The sequence below is a fragment of the Lissotriton vulgaris genome, chromosome 1_1 (assembly GCF_964263255.1).
Source record: "Lissotriton vulgaris chromosome 1_1, aLisVul1.2, whole genome shotgun sequence".
Taxonomy (NCBI): domain Eukaryota; kingdom Metazoa; phylum Chordata; class Amphibia; order Caudata; family Salamandridae; genus Lissotriton; species Lissotriton vulgaris.
In genome coordinates this window covers 829,473,458-829,500,386 of record NC_141685.1, presented here as the reverse complement: position 1 = coordinate 829,500,386, position 26,929 = coordinate 829,473,458, and the positions used below count along the sequence as shown (strand labels likewise).

Below are 26,929 nucleotides of genomic sequence, written 5' to 3'. Positions count from 1 at the left end.
GCAGCAGCCAGTCTACCCTGAGGCCAGAGAAATGTTGGATGTGCCCTCAGCTGCCATTTGGCAACATGGTGGACTGAGCAGTGGCTGGCCATACACTGCAAATTGCTCATTTCACTTTGGCTGACTGTGTTGCGCCTAACAAAGTGACATGTGCACTTTAAAGCTCTCTACCCAGCTGCTTAAGGCAGCTGTGTGGAGACCAAGCACAGGTCTCCAGGGCCTGAAGGAGCATCCAACCAGCCCGCTCCATCCGATCCAGGTGCTGGTCAGTAGCATGAGAGCAGCGTCTGGATTGGTTAGGGAAGTTCGACTTAGACAGGAAATTAAAGATTCAGAAGTGGAGCACCAAGTTGGACGTGCATCTATGGTTCAGTACCATTTATTTAATTTATTTAAAATGTTATTGTAGTTGTTTTTACAGTTTTTGGAGGGATTGGTTTTATTTTGGGCTTTTCGAGGTAGGGGGTATTTTATTTTAGGCTTTTGGAGGAAAGGTGTTTTACTTTGTGATTTTGGAGGGGGGTTGATTTTTATTTTGTTTTTCGGGAAGTGGTAAGGCACTCCACTTGCCCCCACCTCATTGGAAGTGTACCAGCTGCCCCTGATATGAGTCCTGAAGATTTAGATTGCAGAGGCCATCTGGATTGGATCATTGACATTCCTAACCCCATTTACCATCAATAGATGGCAACCCAGACTTCATACTGTCAATAATAGGTGAACTAGTTCAACCTTGAAGGAAGTAAATTGTAGAATACTAGCAGATCTGTGTAAAGAAGACCAGATTACTCATTTGAGAGCTGTAAAAAGAATTTAAGATTGCAGAGAAGGTAAGATTCTAAAATTATCAGCTTAGATACTGGGTGCTGCACCCATAAAATTGAAGAGCAATAGTAAGCAGTAAATCACCCTGGTAACCAGCCTCCTAGACTCTACACTAGCACCCTTAAGGGCATCCTACATGCTGCATAATGTCTCATCCAGGGCCTGCACCTAATATGATCACACCACTTCCATCCTGATGGAATTCCATTGGCTCTCCTTTCCAGCCTGCATCATTTACAGATCCATCATGACCAGCATCCTTCTTCATCTTACAGTCAAGCTCACCATCTCTGCTGGTTCTCAGTACACCCACAGCCAGGACCCCATCAGACTGCACCCATAAGAAGTCTAAAAAAGAAAAAAGAAACCAGCAAGCCTTTTTCATCTATTTACCCAGGATCTGAAACATCTATGTATTGATCAGGGCCGGCCAACACTGCTCCAAGTTAGGAAAAATGTTGAAGACTTACCTCTTTAAAAGAAAAACGATGTCACAATTCAGCATCTACAACTCAGTTACCTCTACGATCACTCGCTGATTTTATGTTTAGGTTTGACTCCTCGCAGTGGTTAGCCACCCTTTGGCTAGATTTGCGCTACTGAACATCATGTACAACCTACGCCAACGACACCCAGCTCATCCTCTCCCTCACCAAGGACCCCCACACCACCAGACTCCGCTTCCAGGAAGGAAGGAAGGATGTCCCATCCTGGATGAGCAGCAGCTACCTGAAGCTCAACTCAGAGAAGACAGACGTCCTTGTCCTCAGACCCTCCACCGCCCTGCATGGGATAACACCTGGTGGTCCATCCCCTCGGCAGCCCCCACACCTCCACGGACCACGTCCAGAACCTCAGTATCATACTCTACTCCACTCTCACCATGAACTGACAGATCAACGACGTCGCCGACACCTATTTCACACCCTCCAGACCTTCAAATGGACCCCCCCCCCCCGTCATCCACGCTCTCAGAACCAGCAGGCTGGACTGTGGAAATGCCCACTACGCCAGACTCAATAAATCCCTGCTCCGCAAGCTTTAGACCATTCAGAACACCGCAGCCAGACTCATCCTCAGCATCCTTCGACATGAACACATCAGCCAGCATCTGCAACACCTCCACTGGCTCCCCGTCGAGAAGAGAGTAACCTTCAAGTTACCCACCCACACCCACAAATGCCTCCACAACACCGGACCCCAATAACTCAACAAAAGAATCTCTTTCCACGTAACAAAGTGAAACCTCCGATCCACCTACCTCGCCCTCGCCGAAACCCTGTGCATACGCAGAGCACGAATGGATGGAAGAGCCTTTTTCTACATTGCAGCAAAGACCTGGAACGAGAGCCCTATCAACATTAGAAGCGCCCCCACTCTGCACACCTTCAGTAAGAGCCTCAAGACCTGGCTCTCCGACTGACCCGGAGCTGCACTCCCTCCCAGCGACTTGAAACTCTCACGGGTGAGTAACACGCTTCACAATTCCCTGATTGATATACATAGATACATACATACATACATCACAGACATTTAAGGGTTAGTTCAAACAATATATAAACTAATATTTACAACAAAGGAGCAAAAGTAATGGAAATACAAAAGCAAGTGGGACCCCACAGTGGGGAAATAAAAACGACAAGAAGCATTGGAAAGACTGGCATAACATATTTACTAACAACAAATCAATGCTACATAGAGAATAGTTCATTAAGTTGATGACAGGCTGGTACAATACCCCGGATAGGCTACAAAAATATCCCCAGATTGTCTTGGTAGATGCTGGAAGGATTCAGGAAAAAGGAGACTCGGTGCATAATTTGGTAGCCATATCCTAGGAGGTCCTTCTTTTAGAAAGAGGGGTGAGCCCCCATCAATGAGGTAGTCTTCTTAACACCAGATACCCCAAAAGTAACAATTATGGGCATGAGACGTGACACCTGGGAGTCAATGGTGAGAGAATGTAAGCACATCTTTCAGTTAATGGAAGAGACCAAAATTGGAGGAGAATGAGGCCTCCATTGGTAACACACTTGCACACAACAATTTGCCAAACCATGGCAATGGAGAAATTGCAAAGCCATCTGGTGAAAGAGATAATTTTACAGACATTTTGCAGCCAGACTTATTACACATGGAGAATGAATGCAGATAAGTTACATGCTCTGAAATTAAGAGCAGTGTACTTATTTGACTAGAGTTGAATCCTTTATACCATCATTTACTAAATTGTGTGTTGTCGCAAGCTGATTTGTGGCGAGTTGGGAAAATCCCAGCAATAAATATAGATGCGTTTAAATTCTGTGTTTATCTCGTCACATTTGCCAGTGCTTCAGAGACAGAGGTCAAATGTTAGGCTACGTCTTCTGACGAATTGCTGATGGAGATTGGTGTCCTCTTTATTTTCTCTGACTGCAAGTGAATAGAGCTTTTAAAGTGAATTATGTGACAATCTTGCTGGAGTACAGGGAGTGTGAAAGGAAAGGCTGTAGGATGTCCTTTCTTCGCCACACCGACAAAATAAAAATACCTATAAATAATTGTATGCATTCAGCAGTTAGAACAGCAAAAAAGTACTACATTTATTGTAATTCTGAATTGTGCTGGAAACAGAGATTTTAATAAAATCAAAACAAATAAAGAAACTCTACTTGATGATGCACAGATGATTAATATTCACAGAAACCCAATGTCCAAATATTATCTTTTGTGTGCTATTTAGTTTAATCAGTAAGGCTGTATGTCTGCAGAGCTAGTGGTCATTTCAATGAAAATGTAATGTCTGTAAATAACAATGTGCTACCACGCAATGCTTTAGTTACATTCCAAAATCGGCCCTCCTCTTATGCATTAAAGGTAAGTGGTTCACAAAAGTTTGCCGTTTTAAAAAGTGGATTGTGGTTTTGTGAATTTCTGGAACCACTGCTTTATAGAATGATGAAACGTAATGGAAACAGACCAAATTCTGGATAAAGAGTTAGGACCATATATGTGAGTATTTGGAGGCACAGTAGAGACGGTCACCCTGGAGAGGGGAGGGGGTTGAAGTTTTGGGCTTTTTAATCAGTAGTTAAGTTCTAGTAAAGATTGTTGTTTCTGTTGTAAGTCTTCTAATATTAAGAGATGAAGGGAGGAGCAACCCTATGTTAATACGTACCGTAAGGGGTACAAACTGCTATTGTAAATTACTGTTTAATGTAAAAATTGTTGACACTTTTTCACTAAGGTTGGTAATAGTTGATGCATGATAAAATGTATAGTGCATGAGGATACATGTTTATGTGAAAGTACTAAAATACAAACAGCAGAAACAGAAAGAAATCAAATATAATTAACACGTGATTGTTAGTTCCCTGCTTTTCCTTTTGTTTTTTTTTCTTTCGTACCAGGAATAATGCTCTCTCAGAAACAGGCAGTATTCTCCTTTTCTGTTCAAAAGTCTTTGCCAAAACATCCTCAGACATTATGTCCTTTAACAAATAAGTTATGTGGCACATGGAAGTTTATGAGATGAGAATCATGAATTGATGTAATAAATATGTACTCTTAAGAGATTTGTTTCAAACAAATCATGCTTGTATTACAACCATGCTCTATTTCAATTGGCCATATATCAAATCTGTTATGTAAACTGTGATATTATATCATTTGGATTGGCTTATTTTAGAGGGGGCAAAAAATGCACTTTCTTTTCACTTTCCTCCCTTTATGATATTGACTTTATATCCTTTTTTTCACAGATTTGGTACTTATTGTTTACTACTGGAAAGCGATTGGTGATAAATATTTTATAACTCATCACTTGGCAGCTCTATATGCTTACTACTATGTACTGGTGAGTGCTGTGTTTATGATAGCAAAACAAGCAGACAAGACGGGACTCAGTGACCAAGGGTGAACTGACTATAAAAATAGGAAAAACAGACAAGGACGGAAAGAAGTTGAACATACCATAAAAACATCATACAATTGTGTAGGTAGAGTTGATAGCAAGTGTCTAGAACTTGTTAAAATTAACAAGAGAATACTCTCTTTGAAAGATCCATATTCCCCTAAAACCTTGCATTATTTATTGAATTATAATTAATATATGTTAACTGTGCAGCTAACAACAGCCTATGCAGACTCTACAAAGTTGAATACTGAGAGAAATTCAGGCCACGTTGAGTGGCAGATTTCCATTTATGGAGAGGGCTAGAAAGAGAAACTCGTAGATTGGAAGTGATTTAATGTAGAAACACAGTATGGATGAGCAAGTGTTAAAAAGTGATTCAACAGAGATCAAAACGGCACAATGAAATGACAGAGAAGTGAATATAGGTGGAATAAGAAGGTAATAAAGTAACTGGTTATTGACGACATCAGTGTAAATGTGTATTGCTTGGTCAGTGTGAGGTAGAACTGGAGAAACTGTGAGCACAAAGAGTAGTTGATTGCCATGAAAGCAAAAAGAACTTGGGTAATGAACTTACCCTTGTGTAGATTCTTAATTTGAAAAATTCAGTATACAGCCAAATAGTGTAGATATTGTTTGACACTTTGTGTGCAATACCTATGTAAGAACCTGATTTCAACAAAAGGTGATGCCTCATTCTAGAGAAGTTTTGCGAGAGGCCTAGCTCCATGGAAGAAAGGAATTTATTTTATCATGAAATTGTTTACAAAACACTTGACTGGACAAACACAGTCCAGGACATACCATCTGTGGGTCCCAGTTTCCAGTCCGGGACAAACCAGCTGTGTGCCCCTGTTGTATTACTCATTCAACTGCCACAGCTTCTAAATGAATGCTGCACAGCTTCATATGGTGTCTTCATAGAAAGGAGCGAACTTTTACATTCATCAAGCACAAAGTACAAGACGTTCCCTTTGAACACACACCAAAACAGATTGCTAATACTAATACATTTTACAATGAACATATGCACGAAGAGCATCAATTAAAAAGTTCAAATGAGGAGAGAGAACCACTTTCTAAGTTTTTTTTTTAAAGTATTCAATTAATCTAACCTGCCCACACACTGTCCCGCCTTGTGTACCTTCACAAGCCTGTCTATTTTCCAAGGTACTTCTTTCTGTGACACCATTTACCCCTTCCCATTTTTATGTATCCCCCAACCTTACAAACGTACTGACTGGCCCTTTGGCACCTTCTCAGGTTTCAGCACTTACTCAATATCACCCTGTTTGTAATGCACTTCTTTCACACACTCATTGTAGTAGTCTGTGTATCCAATTTGCTTTCTTTCATTTTCATCTTCTCTGCATCCTGGTCCATTTCCTCAACTAAACATCCAGGATTCAACCATGGCTTAGCTTTCTTCTTTCTGGTCATGGCCTCACACTTAGCAGAAGGTGAGCAACTGTAGAACACGCCCCCAGTATCTCTTACACCCACATTTTACTTGACAATCTACTTGCCCTCACCAGTTGCACACAGTCTTTGATCATTCTGTATGCTCTCTTCTTCAACCCATTAGGTGCACTTTTTATAGCATCATAACCCTTTATGAATGCCCCTGCACATATTTCGAATGGTACTGCGCTAGTGCCCACGCATAATTCAGTTCTTCTCCAAAATCTGTGCAATAGCCCTGAAATGGCCAAGACTGACTTGTACCACGCCTTTACTGGAAGCCCGATTTAGTGGCCGCTATCTTGTCACCTTATAACTTCTTCCATTAACTTCACAATCATTTAGCACATGCTCAATCTTCCGAGCCACAAATGTAACTCATAGCTTTCTTTTCATGACATTCGTTGCTATATACGCTTCGTGTAATAACCGCATTAGATTTTCAAGTAGGGGCACTGCAGGCACTGCCTGCTCTCCTGACATTGAGCCTATTAACACCTTTCACAATTTCACCTACCACACCTTTGAACGCCAAACCATCTATTCTTGCTGCCTCAATTTATATTTCCCAGTTTCTCATAATTGTTTAACTTTCACCAGCTCCTCATCCGGTACTTTCCTACACCCATTATTGTGCTCTAACTAAACATATCAGTGCTACTGCTACCCATGTTATGCCTATACAGTTATTGTTTCCTCTCATTTAGTTTGATCTCTGTGATCTCTGTTACTAAAACGTTTGACCCCAACCAATCCACCTGACAACTGCCTCTTCTTGAGATATACAGGATTCAAAGATGTGACTTAAAAAACACAAAATATTCTGTAACTAATTTGTTGGTCTTCTACCCTCAGGTCACTGCATGTAAAACAATGCATACCCCTCTAATGAAAAATAAATCCAATTTAAAGTAATTGGGTGAAAATGCACTGTTTTATGAAACCTCAGTTAGTTAATGCAATAACTGCAGATGTCTATATGTGTGAACGGAGACTCACTGAATTGAATCCTGGTTGGCACACTAAGGTACACTGACTTGTGTATTTATAGTGCCACCCGGTCCCAGCCTGTGACAGAAAGCACTGCCTTTATTTAAAAATTGTATTCACACAGTATAAGATAGGCTGCCACAAAATGTGCAAACATATTTTGTGCTTAAGGCAAAACATTCGCTTTCAAAATATATATTTTTGTAATACACAATTAGACTATACTTATACTACCATTAAAATGACACACTCCAGAGCTCAGCTGGTATCGCCCTCCCAAAGGAATACATCTTTGTCACTGCAAAGCTTCAGGAGATATATTTGCTGATTAACCAGTTGCACACCATTGCATATCTTTTTAGGTAGCATGCACCACGTGAGAACGTTTTTTGCTCTTTAGCTCTCTGTCTCTTACTCGGCTTCACAGTGTTGCAGACACTCCTTTCCCTTTTCATTCGAAAACACCAGAGGGTCATCATTAACTATTAAGCATCAATGTTTCTAGCAAAAAAATACAGGGACTGGCAAAGGCATATCAATCCCCATAGATCCTGTCTACTTAAAATTCTGCCCAGAGGACTTAATAGGCAGGATGCTTTTGCTGCTATATGTTATATGTCATATTAGTGACCGAGCTCTTTCTTTGACACAACAGGGACATAGGTGAATTGTAAATTCATATAATTACCCTTTGCACTTATCTCTGGTCAGAAGTGTCTACTTTCAATCAATGTAATTTCTGCTTTTGTAAAGCATACTACCTCCAAAACATTTCATGGCACTGACATAATTACAAATAAATAGATTAGATATCTTGAGAGACTTCTAAGTTCCGAGGAACATCAACCCGTGGAATTTTCGGCAACATGCCATGGTGACTTATAGGCCACCAATGCAATTTTGCCAGATTAATCGTTTCCACCAAAAATGAAAGGATTTTCCCTCATTATCAAGCTCTAAGTGAGGATTTGTCTAAAGTAATCATGTGTTATATTTTCCCCTTAAATCAGAGGGTACACTTCTCCAGGACACGTGGCAAACTATTCCCGGCTTGTTGTGCCTATACTAAGAAAAAGTACCCACCAATGCACATCCAACATTATCTCTACATTAGGGTTACTAAGAAATGTAAGAAGAGTAACAACTCAATTAGAATTTTGGAAAAAGATACCAAATTCGTATACAATTAGTGATGAGTAGTGAACATAAATTGGCCTTGAAATAAGTATGAAGTTTGTATTGGTACATGAAACTGGTATTGGTACTGTCTCGGTATGAGGAGTGAGTTGTGGCTGCAAAAGACTCTCTGTTCCCTCAGTGTCCTTGGCTAATCTTTTCAAATAGGGGTTAGCTTCGAACCCCACACTCCTTCAACTAAATCACTCTCCCCTTACAAGCTTCTGTTTTTCGATGTCCTTTCTTGTGCTCTAGAGGCTTCCTTGTTTTCGTTTTCCTTTATTGTTTCCCTATAACATCCTACAGTCTAGAATAGCTCATGCTGCTTCTTAAAATAGATCACAGCTACCACTGCTCCTCTTGCTGTCACATTAGTTCCTGCCCGTTTTTAAAAGAATCAGTCACGTTTTTCCTGACAAGTAGCAATGAGTAGGAAGTCCATGTCTGCCATAATAGCACTTAACATACCTGTGAGCGTTTCTATGCTTCCTGAGGATTTAAACTCACACAGACAGACTCCTACCTTAGGTCGCCAAGTAACGTTTGCACTTTTTTTAACCTGACTAAAATATGTTTGTATGATTTGATTAAACAAAGGAATCAACTCTTGATTCACACTTCTCTAATTTATGGTTGAAGTAAGGTTGATGATGCCAATGGTGATCTTGTACATACATTTATGGGAAATCATGCCCATATTGTTCTTGTACATGCATTTACGGGGAAGTGAGCTTTCATAGAGTTTAACATGTTAACATTCTCCACTGTTCACTCTTGGTCACTTACAGACTTGGCATGTGCTATGACTGCATGGAGTACTATATTGGCCTGAGCCACTAGCATCCCGTAAAACGAATGCATGTGTTTTATGTGCCATAGCCTTTCTTTATGCATGTCACTCCTTCCACGATAACAGCATGCTGCATTTATGTTTTATAAACTAATAGTTTATATATGTTGGACAGAGCCACAAATGAAAAAAATAGCAACACTTTCAATCAGTAGTACATTTTCTTTAGGGTGTATTCCCTAAAAGAAACGTTGTTAAATATGTCTTGAGCATAATCAATGTAGTTCATAAAAAGTATTTCATATGTTGTTTTCCAAGTATTAATTCTAATCCTGATGTGTTGCTTTCAAGTGGAATGTACAGGCAGGAAATATAATATGTGTAAGGTTAGCGATTTCTGTGCAAAAGAGAATTTGTATAATCCCCAAAACAGGTATTGTTTCATGGAACAGTACCTCACTTCTGTTTTAGTAAGCCATTTCCACTATTAGTGTTTCCATTGCCAAGTTAAAATAGCAGACCTAATGTTTGTTTCTGTAGACCTTTTGGCTTGTTTTTAATTGTGTTCTATTTAACATTGTTATTATTGTTATTGCTGTTATTGTATGCTAGGTGAAATTATACTATAAACGTTATAAAGGTGGAGGCTGCCTCAATGAAGGTGTGCATATAGCATAGTTACCACTGTCAGATCAGCAAACATCCACAGAGATTATGTTTGTACCTCGAAAAGATGGCAGTTGCCATCATGTCCTTAAGCAGGCCGGTTTCTGTCTGGACTCACCCTGCACCCACACAAATTATGTTGAGAAATGGAACACCCTACACATTTTTCATTTTTAGGTCGAGCTGGAGAAAGCAATGCGAAGCATTGCGTCCAGCTCGACAACTAATGTTGCCCGCCTCCTGGGAATCTGAGACAGGGGTCGGGAACGCACGGCGATTGGTTTCTGTGGACGCGCACATCCAGGCCGGCGCCGTGCACATCTCCTGCCTCACATTTCCCGAAGTGCGCAAACACACACATGCATGCACACACACACACACACACACACACATTCGCAGCCACGCACGCACCCCCCTCAACCCCCCACCACTTACGTGCTCACGCGCACCCCCCACCACTCACGGGCTCACGCGCACACACACGCGTGCAGGCACACACACACGCTCCTCACCGCTGCTGTTGGGGCCGCTGCTGTTGGGGACAATCTCCGGGTTCTCGGCTCCCGATGGATGAGTGGGCGGGGGCGACACGGCCCGGGGCTACATACCAGGGACAGGCTGACAACTTCCAGCCTGCTAACTTTCTGCTGCTCCGGCGGGACCTGCGGTGTGCTGCGGGAACGGCGGCTGCGGGGCAGGACGGCGGCTGCGCAGGATTCGTAGCCCCTGCCCTTCGGCCGCCTCCAGGGCTCTGCCCTGATAGCGCACCATTGGCTGCTGCTCCGGTGTTGGTGATGTCACCGATCCCAATGTTGCAATGCAGATGACAGGCATTCACTGGGCAGAATTATCCATTTGGAATTCTGCATGTACATTTTACATTCTCGTCAAAATCCAGGACTGTTCTCCAAGCTCCTAGAAGCAGTTCATTTTATTGTGCGTGCTCTGAAAGTTATCACGAGGGTGGGAAGCTCACGAGTCTATCAGGAGGCAAAACCAGAAGAAAGCACAGACACTTCACAAGCGCTAATTGACCGCCTATAGCCTCAAATTCTATCAGGAGGCACTAGTTCCAAGAAGACAACAAATGCCTACTTGGAACTAGCGCCTCCTGAAAGACTTGGAGGATCTAGGCGGTGAACTAGCGCTTGCGCAGTGTCCGTACTTTCTTCTGGTTTTGCCCAGGGTGCTATCTGAGCAGAGGCCAGCTCTGTACCGGGGTCTGGGCGGGGCCGAGTCACCCCGGCCCTCTCTTGGGGTGGGGGCAGGGCACGGGCCATTGAGGCGGTGGGCCCTCCCGGCAGCACGGGGGTCTCACAGAGCATCTAAGCACATCGTTCAATGATCTCCACCCTTGTGTCGCGTGTGAGATCACGGTACTGCACATCTCGACCCCTTTCCACGAGCGTGCTGGTGACTTCACTGATGTGCTTTACAAGCGCCACACAACTGCAGGAAATGCTTGGCGCTAGGGCTGCCTGGCTGGTGCATTCGGCATGTTTGGAGCTGGAGACAGACTGAACCTGGCGACAGTCTCAAGGTGTGAGTACATCTAGAGGTCCTTGTGGCCTCGCACAGTATTACGTTGTAAATACATGTGTGTACGTCACTGACCGCCTCGCACCTTTATGGCTCGGTCATATGGCCGGTGTTTTCCGTACAAAGAACATGGAAGGCCTCCCCGTTACAATGTTAGGAGAGGGAACCCGCCGCCCCTGTGGCTGTTGCATAAACATGCGTGACACCTGTAACTTCACACCCAACGCTGCACAGAAGTGCAAATGAGTCGTTGACGAGCTGCTGTTCTTGTGTAGGTGTCGCCACCGGAAGCATGGGACGCTTGCCCAGTACCAATGTACCTTGAATGCTCTGCATTTGCCACCCTTGTGTAGGTGTCGCCAACGGAAGCATGGGACGCTTGCCCAGTACCAATGCTTGTCCGTGCCTTGAATGCTCTGCATTTATCACTCTTTTGTCTTTCAGAGCCCGCCTTTGTCAGGGTAGCACCCTGGGCGGAGATGCATTTGGCGCCCTCCTGCTGGTGAATAAAACGAGGCAGCGGGAGCCCCTGGGTTCAGAGGTCAGCCCCTGGAGGATTGCATTAGTAGTGTCTGGCCTCTGAACAGATCCCTGCGCCACCCCACTCACCTAAATTATGCACCGATTTGCATCTCGCCCTGGTGCCAAGTTGTTGGTTGGAGGGGGGTTAATAGTGCGTGGCAGCAGGGGGTGTAAGGAGATAGAAGGGCAAGAAAACAGGCTGATGGGGTGTTAAAAAAAAAAACAGGTCTGCAGCCCTGGAGCCAGAGGCAGGGTCTCTGTTGACATTAATGTAGACAGCTCCTTATGCCCCTCTGAAGCCTGCGCCCTGGGCATGGAGCCCGCTCGCCCATGCCAAAAGCTGGCCCTGGGTGGCACAAACAGAATGGCCTCTCTGCAGTGATGTAACTCCTTTCCTGCCATCCCCTTCTGCCTCGATGTTTACAGAGGCCTACTAATGTTGAGGGCAACCATGGGCAGTGCCACTCCAAGGCTGGCGGTGGGCATGGTGTATGCGAGCTGTTATTGTTCCTACTTTATCCCCAACAAGCACTAGGAAATTCCGGGGATCAAGCGCTCCTAAACAGAGGATATATTTTCCAACATTTGATATTTTCTTCATATGTGCAATGAATTAAATTGTTAATATGGATGGCCAGTTTATATGGCCAACCGGAGCTCAGTTAGCTGCTAGAACCAGTAGTGGCCTCGTGGCACTGGATGCTCAAACTAAAGATTGTAGTTGACTGACTGCTGTGATGTACTCAGCTACTCCCATGTTGTCTTCATGACTTTGCTGGTACTTTCCAATCTGTGCAACCATTCAACAACTGGTTCAAATATGTTCTCTCAATTTTTCAAGCTTTATTACAAATGTCACAAAAAGATGTTAATATTTCACTTCTGTTCCTGGATTTTCGTCACAATAAAATACAATGAACAGAATCTTCACAAAATTTATTTACCAAAGTTTAAGCTATTGTCATTATAAATTACAATAACTTTTAGTTAAAGTATTAATTCTTTTAAAAAATTAAAGCTATTGCTATTTGTAATATCAATACATCTAAGTCACATAAATACAACACATTGCATACAAATACTATAGGTGTCACATTTGCAAAGGTTAAAACTATTGACATTGTAAATCACAAAGCTATTAAATTCCCTATTTTCAAAACCAACACAAATAAAAAAATTGTCATTTACAAAACCAATAGCTCAAACTTTCCTAATGCGAGACCTATTGTATTGCAAATGCTTGTTTAATGGGCTGTTAAACGGTGCCACACAATAAACCTTCCTCTGTTCATCCAAAGGAACTGCTGCTGTAAGACTTCATGGGTGTTATTATTGCTCAATCGGGCCGGACAGGGAACCAAACCCGGCCCTGGCAAAGTGCTCGGCCGCCGCTCCACCCCCCCCCCCCCCACCCACCCCCACCTCCCCACTTGGGGGGGTTGGAGGCCCTGTAACAAAATCGGCCCCCAGGGGCTCAAAAAACCCACCCTTGCGGCGTACCGGGGGATTGCCCGGTGCCACTATGGCCAGTCCGGGCCTGTGCTCAATCAGTGGAAACCTTAAAGTAAGTTTATCTTCTGAGTACGATTGTGAATGATCACCTATCTGATCTGACACCTCATTCTCTAACATATTTGGCGGGAGGTGACTTTTGAATTATTACCGGAAAGTAAGGCTATGGCACCAAGGGACACATATCAAGAGGTGAGAAGAAGAGTACTCTGAGTACAGGCGATTAATAAGTCCCCCATTACAAGTTGGTAGGTACTCACAGTTTGGCTGGTTACTAGAGTTACAGGTCAAATCAAAATCACAAAACGTGCAGGACTACCACATTCCTGACTGTTACCCTCTACACACATTTAATATGTGAAGGGAAATAGGGCTAGAACTAGGGAAAGACACTCTGGAATTGGACCATAAACACCAGTACCTACGGTTATTTTCTGTATTTCCTGGTTTGGAGTTATTGATGTGATTTTACTGCAGCACTCACAACAAGGCCCTTAAAAAAGGTTAATGTGAATCTAGAGGCTAAAGGAAGTTAGTAAGGAAAGTGTGTGAATAAAGATTTACCAGGGCATGGTCTAAAGAGTCCATGTTAAGGAGGCTAATTATGGTAATTCCTTTAGGAAGTAACTCCAGTTGGGGAGACTTACATCTATGTTTGGTCTAGGTTTGCTTTTTTGTAAATTAACAGAATTCCAGTGGATTGCGCTCACAACTGTATGACATGTACATTTCCAAATATAAACTTTACATCCACACTCTAATCTTAACCAGTTCCTGGACCAGGTTTACAGTATGTTTGTAAAAACTAAAACTTTATTCTGTTAAGCCTAGCTTTCTCCATGTGAAACATATTTTTCCTTAAGCACCAACTCCTTCCCTATCTCCCCTGTACAATTTGGAGGTGTTACATTGTCTCCCCTACCCTGGAAGTCCAGCTGTGCATTCATTTGCAGGAGTATATTTTTCGATGTGCTTCGGGGGTGGGAAACCTCAGAGAAAACCTTTTGTGAGTGTGTCAGTGTTCACTAAACTTTTCACAGCTGGAGCATCCCCCACCAACCCTTTCATTTTCATTTCCTTCTCTGTTAGTGATACATTATTCTTCAGTATCAACCAGATTTTATCTTCACACGCCTGTCACTTGACATAAGAATATCTTTCATAAAGTAAAACATTTAAGGTTCTGGGTCACGAATATTTGTAGGTTAAACTTACTTCAGGAGACAGTCCTGTTTAATTGCAGAAATATTTGGCAATTCTTTGCAAAACTAATTGCACTCACTATTGTGTATTTTACTCTTGACGATGATGCCCCTGTTTTCAGCAAAATAGAAGTGCAAATTACGTGTGTAAGTGTGTTGTACATAACCAGAGTCCTGTTATTTTATATCATACATAATTTAGACTTACTACACGAGACAACACGTAAAATATGAATAAAATAGTAAATTGCACATATGTACAACTGTCCAGTAAGTGTCTTCTCTAGAACTACTGTCTGCCATCAAATATTCTTCACATTGTTTTGCAGCAAACAAATCTACATGCTTTGTGTATAGAACAAGTGACAGTCACTGTAAAAATATATCGAGAGGCACATCTGCAACTGTAACACATTTCACTAGGTTGCAGCAAAAATCTATATCAATCAACATCTAGCACATACAAGGAATGGGACTTGGGCGGATTATTGAAATGTGAGTTTAAGTAAATTATTCAGATGTCCCTGCAACTCTTTAACTTCAGGAATTTGCTAATTTGCATATCCACGTAGACAACATACCCTATCATGTAATGTTGTAAGATGCCATGTACAAAATCTTCTTTTCTTAAATCATTTGTATACACGTATGTTCTAAACTTTTATGGACTGATTTTCAAAACATCTCTCCTAAAAGCAAAACAAAGTCAATGTAATGATTCAGTTGAACCACTATAACTCCTGTCTTGTCTCTTGTTGATGCTGTTGGTTTATGCTGGGCAATTATAATTTCTCAGTTAGAATGCGGACTTACCAGTATGTAGAAGTACAAGCAAATTGAACTGGCCTTGTGGTATGTTGTGTTAAATGATTATTTCATAGACCTTAATGCACCAGAAGAGATGTAAGTATGATTGAGAGTTGTTCTCTTGCAAATGCACTCGCCAGGTAAGACGTTTTATTCATTTTGCTATTTTCTCCCAAACTGCACTGATTTTTATATAAGTGATTGTATTATTGCTTCTTATGAAGTGTTTTGTTGTGACCTTGTTTTTCTGTTGACGTTTTGAACAACTAATTCAAGAATCTTGATTACTTCTTCTTGCTTTTCTTCACCTTCAATGTAATTTGTGTACTGTAAAACCGTTTTCCTACTAAAGCTAATGCTAAATTAGTTCAATGTTTAACAAGAGAAGATTATGGAAGAGAACAGGGAACCACAACTCCTCCAGTCTGGGCTCTGATTTTGCCGACCTGCAATTTCCAATATCTAATTGAAAACTAATATAGCAAATTGCTTTCAGCATTGTCAGAGTATTTATAACAATGACATTTAAAAAAACAACAACACTAAGTTCTTTCATCCTTGAAAGTATAACTCAAAACCTGCGTGGGGCAGGTTTGCAATCCAATACAAATTAGAGCAGTTTAATGCACAAAGCAGAAATGTGTATGTTTTCGAAGGTTAACATTGTTACCACCCTCAAGTAGAGAGAATGCCATTTTTATAGATTTGATAAATTTCTGTATTACTTGTGTGCAGCCTGAATATATTTAATGTAATGGAATGTTCTACCACATCTTGAATATGTTCCCAGTTAGAAAGTGGATTTACAAGTATGTAGAAGTACAAGTAAATTGAACTGCAAATGTGTGTAAAATGCTGACACACATAACATAAATTTGATTTATATGCATCATCGTAAGTTGTTAACTTTCCACTTACAATGCTCAAACGTATTATCTGGAGGGAAAATAGCCACATGTTAATCATGCCTTCGCTTGTGGTTTTACTAAGAGTTCTTCCACTGGAAGCTTCATGAAGATCTTTCAAAGCTTTGAAAGATTTGCAAAGTTCATAAAGCTTGCAAAATAACCGTGTGGAAAGAAATCTCAGCAAAAAGCCACCTTTATTGGAAGGTGTCTCAATAGAAAATTGTTTTTCTGGAAGATCATGTGCAATGTCTGATTTGTTTTTGCAGACATTTTAGCCCAAAGGAATGGTTTCCCATTACGTAAATTAATCTGCAGCCAAAGCAAAATGCAAGGTGTGTTCAAACATTGCATCTGAAATTACCATATCACCCAATCCTACAACTCAACAACTTTATGTTGTTTTCTTTTATAACAAGAGCTGAGAGTTTGTGGGTCCCTATGTCAATAAAGTGTAGTGTGCCTGAAGTAGACATGGTGCTGTATCCCTAGATGGAATGCTAATGACTATTCTCAACTCATCCAAATCATGCCTTGTTGTGCACTTTTCTTTTCAGGGAGAAGGGATGTTGCCATATTTTGGGAATTTCCGCCTCCTGGCAGAGTTCTCCACACCTTTTGTAAACCAACGGTAGGTGGATACCTAAGGAAGTGTAAGATATTCCTAAATTTATTTTTGTTTAATGTATTTAAATGCATCTGAATATTTGAAGCATTTTTATAAACCCATATTGATCTACTGGAACAAAGAGCATTTTTTTTCACAGTCAGTGGGTGATTGCTTATCCTACTCATTTTAGGTGGACTATCTCATTGACCTCCTATAGCGGAAGGAGAATTAGAGCGGTTTGTAGTAGAGTGTAATCGCACAGAACTATTGTGAGCTCCAGGTGAATGAGGGGTCTGATCTCAGTGGACCACTGTGCTGCCTAGTGGTGAGGTCAGTTCCTCCCGCCCTATGCTATTCTGCATGACATCCCCCTGGGAAGGGGTCTCAGGGGAGAGGCCAGTAGCTCCCCACACCCTACTACGCACACCCGTCACCTAAGGGAGATATTTCAGCAGAGATGCCAGTTTCTCCCCACACCCTACTACGGACATCCGTTTCCCAGGGGAGAGGTCTCAATGAGGAGGCCAGTCTATTCCCACACCCTACTGTGTACCCTTGCCACTTAGGGAGGGGTGTTAGTGGAGATGTTAAGTCATGCATGCCCATTATCCTGGGGAGGGGTGTCAGTGGAGAGGGCAGTCTCCTCTCATATACTACTATGTACAACCTTCAGTGTGGGCTGGGGTATTAGTGGAGAAGCCAGTCTCTCCCCCATACCCTACTACACATGTCCACTGACCGGTCTCAGTAAAGAGGCCAGTAGCACCCTACTACACTTGACTGCAACCCTGGGAGGGGGATCTCAGCGGAGAAGTCAGTCTGTTCTCACACCATATTATGCAGATTTGTCACCTGGGGGAAAGGTGTCACTGGAGAGTTGAGTCCCTTGCCGCACCCTACTACACATGCCTGTTATTCTTGGGAGGAGTGTCAGGGGAAAGGGCAGTTACTCACCACAACCTATTACGCACACCCATCAGCTATGGAGTGGAGTCTCAGTAGAGAGGTCCGACCCTCTCCACACTCTAGTATGCACAGCTGTCACCCTAGGGAGAGGTCTCAGCGGAGACGTCCGTCCCTCTCCACACCCTACTAGGCTCACCTATTTCTCAGGGGAGAGGTCTAAGCTAGGCGTGTATTCCCTCCCAACTCTCTACGGTGCATGTCTGTCATACTGGGAAAAGGTCTCTGCAGAGAGGCCAGCCGATTCCCACACTGTACTTTGTACTATGCTTAGCCAGTTACTAGAGATGAGATGTATGAGCTTGCAAGACTCTTGCAGGTGTTGGACAAATATATGCAGGAGGGGGCCGTTTGGGTACTCACTCTCCTGCAGGTGTTATTTTTTACATAAAATTGGAGAAGAGAGTTGTAACATAAAAGTCAGATATTGCGCATGTAGGATAGCTCTAAAAAGGAGCCTTTTTTGTTTTGTAGAATTGTTTTGTAATGTTTTTGTTGTTTTTGGTTTTATGGGGAGAAATCTAAAAAATAGAACTTCTTAAAACGCAGTAGCTCTCAACTTAGAGGCAAAAGATCCTACACCAGTTTCTCTCATGCAGCGCAGCTTAGTTTAGAGGCAAACATAATAGTGCTGCACAGGCGGCAGTACAGCCCTTTGTTTACGTAGGCAGGATTACAGTCTGACTCCCAAGCTTGTACTTGTGGAGGTACTTGATTGCCTGCTTGTGCAAAAGTTGTTCCACTAGAAGTCAATACCACCGTTTCACTTTTTTGCATTTTGGCATGAGGTAACTGTGCTGAATGCACTGCCTTCATATGGCGCCGCATACCATTAGTGTCAAAGCTGTAATGTGTTTTTGTGCCTCTTAATAATTCTTTATGGCACAGCTTGCGGGTGCTAACTTTTGCAGACACCTTTTTGGCTCCAGCAAGAATATCGAAAATTTGCCAAGCAAGGAATGCCTTGTTGGGTTTGGTAGGCTCTGCTGTACTTGCTCGTTAGAATCTGACAAAGATGACATGTTCAACAATGTCCTCCAGGAGATAGATAGAAAAGATAATGATTGGTCCCAGTAGTAGCTATGAGTGAAGCTAAAAACCTTTCTCAAATGAGGAAAGGAGAAGAGGGTACTTTGTGTTAAAATCATAACATTAATATTAATCAAAAGGGTACTTTGCGTAAAAATCATAACATTCATATTTTTTGTTTTGTTTTTGTTTTCCAGTGTGGTTGATGTTTATTTTTGTGAATTGCCACCCCCTTTGTTTGCATCATACATCAATATGGGCCTAGTACACACAGTAAACCATATATCTGCACCAGCAGGGTTCCTTGTAGGAATTCACAAAGCTTTCCAAAAATATGTTTGCAAAACTGCTACAATCGTAGGTTTTCCAGGTTTGTGTATTCTATTTTGCAATAGTGCGGAGGCAGAGTACATATTTTACAATGACTCAGGATCGTCAACAATTGGACACTGAAACGGTCTGTTGAGTTCCCTTCTTGGTTGCCTGAGGAAAGGGCGGGTCCTACCAGTAGCCAGTGCACCATCCTGCACAGAATAGTATACAGGAAAGGTGTTAGGTGTCATCTTAAGAAACTATAGAGACTTCCAGTTCAGAGAAAACCCCACAAAAGGGAAAAAAACTACTTGGCCACCTTCTAGCTCCTGGTTGAACATGAAGATTCATTTTTTTTAATTTCAAAAACCTTTATTAAAATTGAGACCCAACGGAATTACAGAGTTCCACCATAGCAAACTATTATGCACTGCGATCCAACAGAAAAGTTCCAAAGATAGCATATACGTACACCATAATCAAAGACATTATAATAGGTTGAGGAGTCACCAATACCTATGCTGAGAAATTGACATGCACTGCACCATGTGTGACAGAGAGGGCGGGACACTGAGATACAGGAAAGGAAAGGGAGCAGAGAGGAGGGGACTCATTGACCTTCACCGGCAGGGAGCACTGGAGAGGTCGCAGGGTGCTGGGAATTGTGACTTAGGAGGTAGGAGATTAGCTGACCCCAAATATCCAATGGGCGGGATCTAGCAGGCATAAGGTCACAGAATTTGGACAAGAGGTTTTGGCATCAGGAGGTGTCATCAAGCCAATGGGCCACCTTCGGCGCAGACCGGCGACCCCAGCACATAGAAATCCTGCGAATCGCAAGAACCAAAAGCATAGTGAAGAGTTTGCGGGAGGCATTTGGACAAAATTTGACGAAGCCTAAAAGGCAATACAGAGGGTCACGTTGGAACGGGAAGAAGGTGATCTCAGAGATGATAGCGCATACGTCACGCCAGAAAGCAAAAACCTTGGGGCAAAGCCATGTGAGGTGGGAAAAGTCGGCTGCGGGTGCAGAGCAGCGCAGGCACCTGTTGTTAGCAATGAGTCCCATCTTGTGTAATTGTACAGGGGGCCGATAGAGCCTGTGTAAGTACTTAAAGTGGATAAGGCGCGGGCGGTAGTTGGGGGAGATGCGTTTGATCTGTGTACTGCAGTACAGCCAGTTGGCCTGGGACTTACCAATGCCTAGGTCCATCTCCCACACCACGCGCGCCCTGTCAGTGTAGATGGGGGCAGCTGCCAGTGTGGAGGCGTACATTTTGAAGACCACTTTCTGAGGGGAAGGGGGTGTATAAAGAAAATTTAGAGTGGCCATCGAGGGGGGAGATTGGGGAAAGGAGGAGTGGAGCCTCCTGTAGACCGCCCGGAACTGATAATACAGCAAAGTGTCCAAAGGGCCAGAGTCCGGAGCAAGTGTATAGAACGTGTTCTCAGGATAGAGGTCAGACACGGAGGAGAGCCCAAGAAGAGCGCGTGTTTCGCCATCCCTGAAGATTGGAGAGGAGGAAAAGCTGGTCGGTGAGCCATGGGCATCGCAGCTGCGGAGAGCGTGTCTGAACCCGAAAATTTCTGGCGACCATCCCAGGCCCAGTGAAAGGTCTCGACTATGTCGACCTCAGCACGCGGGCGACGCGCCGGAGCAAACAGGGTGGTGGCAAGTGGCCACGGGGTGGCCAGGTCAGTCTTGACCGCAACATGGGGCTGGAACAGAGTGGGGTGAAGCCAGAAGTGAAGAAAGCTAGCCTGGCCGCTGGGGGTAAAAGTTTATGGTCAGGGGCGCCGAGACCACTGCGTGACATCCGAACAGTTAAGACATTATATGCAATTCTGGGTTGTCTGCCAGCCCAAATTAGATTAATCACAAGGGAGCGGAGTTTGCAAAAAAAGTGAGCGTGAGGAGGATGGGAATATTGAGGAATAAATATAGAAACTTCGGGAGCACCACTATCTTGACAATGGCTATGCGACTGGCTAACTCCAGAGGCGGATTTTAGATTCCAACCAATCCACCGCACGTCCAAAGTTGGCTCTTCATAGCTCGTCAAGGTCCCTACTCAACCAGATCCCAAGGTATCTGGGGACTCAGTAGCTCATAAAAAAGAAAAATTCAGGTCAAAGGGCAATGTAGCATCGGTGAGAGGAAACAGCACAGACTTGTTCCAGCTCACCTGGATGACGGAGTATCCACCAAAGCGTATCACCTCATGGACTAGAGGGCTAAGATTCTCCTGTGGGTGACGGACGTAAAAGTAACATCATCGGCAAACATATAAACCATAAGAGCGCGAGACGCAAAGCTGATGCCCCTCCGGGTTTGATGTTGGCGCAGATGAGCATTTGCGATGGCGAAGAGCATTGGCGACAACAGGCAGCCGTGCAGCGTGCCGCGCATGATAGGGATAGGATCGGAGATTTAGCTGTTGAGTCGAAGACGGGCGGTTGGAAGAGTATAAAGGAGCATAACTTTACGTATGAAGACCGAACTGAAACCCTCATAACATTGATTTTAACCAATCAAATGTGTTTTATGGGTGTGTCTAAACTCTTGCAGTCTTCTTGCGTGTGTCTCACGGGATGCTTGCGGCATTGTAGATCAACTAAATTAGTAATATTTTGTTTATAATGTATCTTTTTTTTAATTATCTGTTTATTAATTTTAACAATAGAAACAAAACAATCGTCATTTCACATAAAAATACACAAAACATTAGTTAACATGGCATTTCATTGGGATTCGTAATCAATGACAGTTGTATAGCGTTTGGATGCAGAAAGTGGTTAAGGGGACACAGGCTCATCCTCACTGTAGTCGCTGGTGGAACACAAATATCTCCCCTATATGCATTCCATTTGGTCCACACGCGGGCCCACTTTTGGAGGCAGCCTCTTGCCACGTAAACTGATTTTTCCCTAAACATGCACCAATCAAGATTGGTCTTCCACCTTACAAGAGTAGGGGCCGAGGTCCCTCCCCAGAGCTGAGCGATATCTCTTTTAGCGACACCGGCTCCCAGGGGGACCCACAATATCTCCGCCCCTGTCAAGTCAGTGGGTTCCCACTCGTTTGGCAAACATCTCTTAGCTTCCGGGTGGATATTTTTGTGAAGGACGTCCCTCATGACTATGTGTATCTCCCTCCAATATCTTTGTATCTGCTCACACTCCCAGAGAATATGCAAGAGGGTGACGACCTGCCCACATTATCTTCTGCTCTCTGCACTCTCCCTGTCTCCTGCGGAACAACTGAGGCCTGGTGATGTATGTTCTAGGGAGTATTTTTAATTGCACCAGTCGAAGACAAGCGGAAATTGCCACCTCTCGAGGGCAGTCCAATGCCTACCTCCACTCCTCATCGTCAAGCCGCAAGCCATCCCTCTCCCAAGACACACGGAATGCAACTAGGGGGTCAGGTGTGTTGTTGACAAGTTTTTGTATGTGAGCGAGATGGCTCTCTGCGGGAGCAGCCCATCTAATAATTTGTACTAGTGGGGATGATTCAGGAAGGGGGGAGCCTGTCTCAAAGGTCGTGATGAGGGCATGCCGGACCTGCAGATAGCGGAAGTATACAGTACCCGCGAGCTCGTACTGTTTTTGTAGCTGGCCAAAGCTAAGCACATCACCCTTCACCCAGGGATCACCAATTCTAGAGATACCAATAAGGTACCATTTATCAAACCCCTTGGAGGAATATAAGTTACCAAGTTTCTCTGAGTCAAACAGTGGGGTAGCTAGCGTCAGTTTACGGTCCCAACCCAAACTCTTATTTACCGAATGCCACACCCAGGCCGAAGAAGGGTCCCAGTAGAGCTGCTATACATTTTGCTTGCATTTATTATAGAAAATTCAAAAAGAATGGCATACAGTGTCAATTAATCACAATGCATGATCCATATTATTTGGTCAAATAAAAGTGCCCCAAGAAAGGAAACAGAAATAGTGTCAGTGTCAACAGAAATAGTCCTTAACTTTTGGGATATGTTATAATCCCCCAACTTCTCTGGCTCAGGGATCTGAAGCCTTAAATTGTATTGCATTCAAAATTAATATTGCAATATATAAGTTTGTCACGAACTTTATTCCCTCACTGTCCTGTTTCCTGCACATCATCACGCTATCCCCCCTTCCCTTTCCTTTCTTGGGGCACTTTTATTTGACCAAATAATATGGATCATGCATTGTGATTAATTGACACTGTATGCCATTCTTTTTGAATTTTCTATAATAAATGCAAGCAAAATGTATAGCAGCTCTACTGGGACCCTTCTTTCCTACACCGTATAGTACCCAGGTCCCATGTGGATTCCCCGGGTTGAACCCCCCTCTTAGATCAACACCCAGGCCGAATGCATGGCGGGGCCGGTTAAGGGGAGCTTCTTGGGATGTGCATAGAGAGCTCTGCTGTATGTTCCGCTCGGCGGCAGCCACTTCTCCATGGCATAGCCCGGATCTCCCGGGGTGCGATATGTGCCCTGGTTAATGGCGGCAAGGTGGGCCTCCCAATAGTACTTTTTAACATCTGGGAGGCTAATACCACCATCATACCAGTTAAGGACTAGTTTATGAAGCGCTATTCTCGGTCTCCCCTACCATAACAACTGCCTCAGTAACTTCAATGTCTTTGAAGTACCTCGCCGGAGCAGGAACAGGATAGTTTTGTAAGGCGTACAGGAAGCGGGGTATGGACATCATTTTAAAAAGAACGGCTCGACCCAGCAGCGAGAGAGGGAGCGCTTTCCAGCTGGCTACGTCTCGACGCAGGCGCTGTTGGGGCGGGAGCAGATTCTTTTCATGACGGAGCTTGGGGTCTGCTGTGACAAAGATCTCGAAGTATCGAAACCCATCTTTTACAACCTGTATTGGACAGCCATGTGGGAGAGCCGGAGCTTCGCCACTCAGTTTGTAGAGCAGGGATTTATTCCAGTTGATAGAATAACCTGAAAACCTACCGAAGGATGTGAAGATGTCTAAGACACATATGAGCGATTTCCTTGGGGAGGTCAGGTACAGAAGGATGTCATCCGCATAAAGCGAGATGCGATCGTCCCATTCCGCCGACCACCGCAGTCCTCTTATGGCAGAGTCACGCCGGATCCAGGCAGCGAGGGGGTCCAAGGATAGGGCGAATAGCAGTGGTGACAGTGGGCACCCCTGTCTGGTACCTCGACCAAGAGTAAAGGGGGCGGAACGTTTGTTATTTACGATCACCTGTGCTAGCGGGGCGGAATAAAGGAGTCTGATCCATGATATAAATTTAGGCCCCAAACCCCAATTTGAGAAGGACAGCAAAGAGATAGGGCCACTCAATAGTGTCAAAAGCCATAGAGGCATCTAAGGATAAGGTCACTGTGTCTTCTCTGATAGTGTCAGCCCGCCGTATCACTCCATGCACTCGCCGCAAGTTCAGGACCTTAATACGGTGGGGTATAAAGCCCGACTGGTCCGGGTGTACCAAGGCATTAATCTGATGCGAGAGGCGGGTGGCCAAGAGCATGGAGAGGATTTTCGGGTCTGCATTTAGCAGGGAGATGGGCCGATAAGAAACACATCTATCTTTAGGCTTCCCCTCCTTTGGAATGACCACTATCGACGTTAGTCGTTGGTCAGGCGGTAACTCTCCCTTTCTCCTACTCTCCTCCTACATAACCCCCAGGTACGGGGCAAGCTTGTCAGGGCGCAGTTTATAGAGCTCAATGGGTAACCTGTTGGGGCCCAACGCCTTTCCCGGTCGAAGCTGCCTGAGTGCCTTCGCAATTTCGTCGTTGGTGATGTCACTATCTAAAAAACTCCTGTCTTCCTCAGAGAGTATTGGGAGCTGGATGTCTTGAAGGAGGTCAGCAGAGTTCGATTCCAAGAGGGACGACAGCGACCGATAAGCGGTTCTGTAGTGTGCAGCGAACTCCTCGGCAATGTGGACAGGATCTGTTAACCTTGCACCTAAGTCAGCCTTCAGTTCGGGCACCAGGCGACTGACCCTTTCCTTCTTGTCCAACCCGGCGATTAGTTTGCCTGCTTTGTCGCCCCATTCATGGACTCTACCATCTCTCTCCTTTTCCCAGGTTTTGGCCCGTTCTGTAACAATGGCTTTATACTCATCTGTTTTCAGTTGCAAGAGGTGAATTGTTTCCGGGGTATCTCTCTTCCCAGTATCAGCCTCTAATTGGATGATCTCCTGTTCAATCTCGTCTAGCTCTTAGGAGTTTTCCTTCCTGACTCCCGCTATAAGAGAGAGGGCTGCCCCTCTAATCACCGATTTGAACGCTTCCCAAAGGGTCTGGGGGAGTCAACGGAGCCAGGGTTCCCTTGGAAATAAAAGTTAATCGCCTTCAACAGGTCCTTGCGAACACTCAGGTGTTGCAAGAACTAGGGTTGATGGGCGCCACCATGTAAATTCTTTGGTCTCCTAGAACCAGCCGGGCCCACACCGGAGAGTGGTCAGATATGTCACGTGCAAGGTGGCGAATTTCAGTGATGTGTGTAAGTTGAGAGGCGGGCAGGAGAAGGTAAGCAATCCGGGAGAAGCTACGATGAGCGCCAGAGAAAAAGGTGTATTGTGAGTCCCCGGGGTGGAATGTCCGCCAAGAGTCTCAAAGGCCGAATGCCTCCAGGAAGTTGGGAAGCCAATTACCTGAAGGGCCCATCGCACGGGGGGGTTGTCGGTGCAGCATACCAGATGCCACAGCGTTAAAGTACCTCCCACCAGCAGTAAGCCTTTCATTAGGGAAAGAAGCTGAGCCCCCAGATCTGCAAAAGTCGGACTCTGCAGCCCAGGTGGGACATACACCGATACCAATGTCAATGCCCTTCCCTCCCATTGTCCTGTGGTTGCGACATAACTCCCACGATAGTCAGTGTGTGTGGACTGAACCGAAAAGGGAAAGGAGTGTTTAGCCATGATTCCCACTCCCCTAGACCCAGAGGTAAAGCCAAAATGCGCAAGGAACCTGTACCCCACCTATTTAAAACCTTGCACGTATTTCCAATGAGGTGCGTCTCCTGGAGGAAGACTACATCTGTGGAGTGCCGCCTTATATATTGCAGGACAATAGTGCGTTTTACCTTGTCCCCCAGCTCCCTAACATTCCAACTGATTAAGGTAAAACTTTTGTCCCAGTGCGTAACCATGATTGTGAGTAGCTGGAATTCCATAACCCAAAGCCATATTCATCAGTGAAGCCGATAACAAAACAACGAACCACCCCTTACCACCAACCCCCAATGCAACACCCCCCTCCCTGCACCCAGCAGTTTCCTCCCGGGAGGGGCGTTCCCCTGGGACAGGTATATTTATCCAGTTTACTTTGTTGCGATGTTTGAGGAACCTTGCCGCTCACCATTACGACTGATTCTGGGAGATTCAGGCAGCACAGTATCTCTCTCAACCACCAGGCTCCCCCCAAATCTATGAATGGAGGACTTGCCACGATCAGGTGGGGACAGGGCCCCACTCAGGCGGCAAGTGTATCCCCCAGAAAGCCAAGAGGCCCGCAGTTCCTGATCATAACCCCCTCCCAGGTCCTTCAGGGTCATATCACATCACTTCAGGCATCATAAGTGCTTGGCACCCCAGGATCCACTGCCTTCTCTGCACCGCGTCATCTGCCCCGGGGTGGGGGGGGCAATTATGGAGGTGTAGGGCCCGAGTTGCGTTAATCCTTCCCCCCGGGCAACTGGACTCACTTCACTAAATATAGGCACCTCCGACTTCCA

At 44.3% G+C, this 26,929-nt stretch overlaps 1 protein-coding gene across 2 annotated transcripts in view; it reads left to right on the top strand.

The window, feature by feature from the left end:
• The window catches only part of TLCD4 (TLC domain containing 4), a 288,746-nt gene that overhangs the window by 142,223 nt on the left and 119,594 nt on the right, over positions 1–26,929 (top strand). For both annotated transcript variants that reach the window (XM_086957321.1, XM_086957314.1), the window contains exons 5-6: positions 4,566–4,660; positions 16,848–16,921. In XM_086957321.1, coding sequence (XP_086813447.1) covers positions 4,566–4,660; positions 16,848–16,921 — 169 coding nt within the window. The remainder of the gene's footprint in view (positions 1–4,565; positions 4,661–16,847; positions 16,922–26,929) is intronic.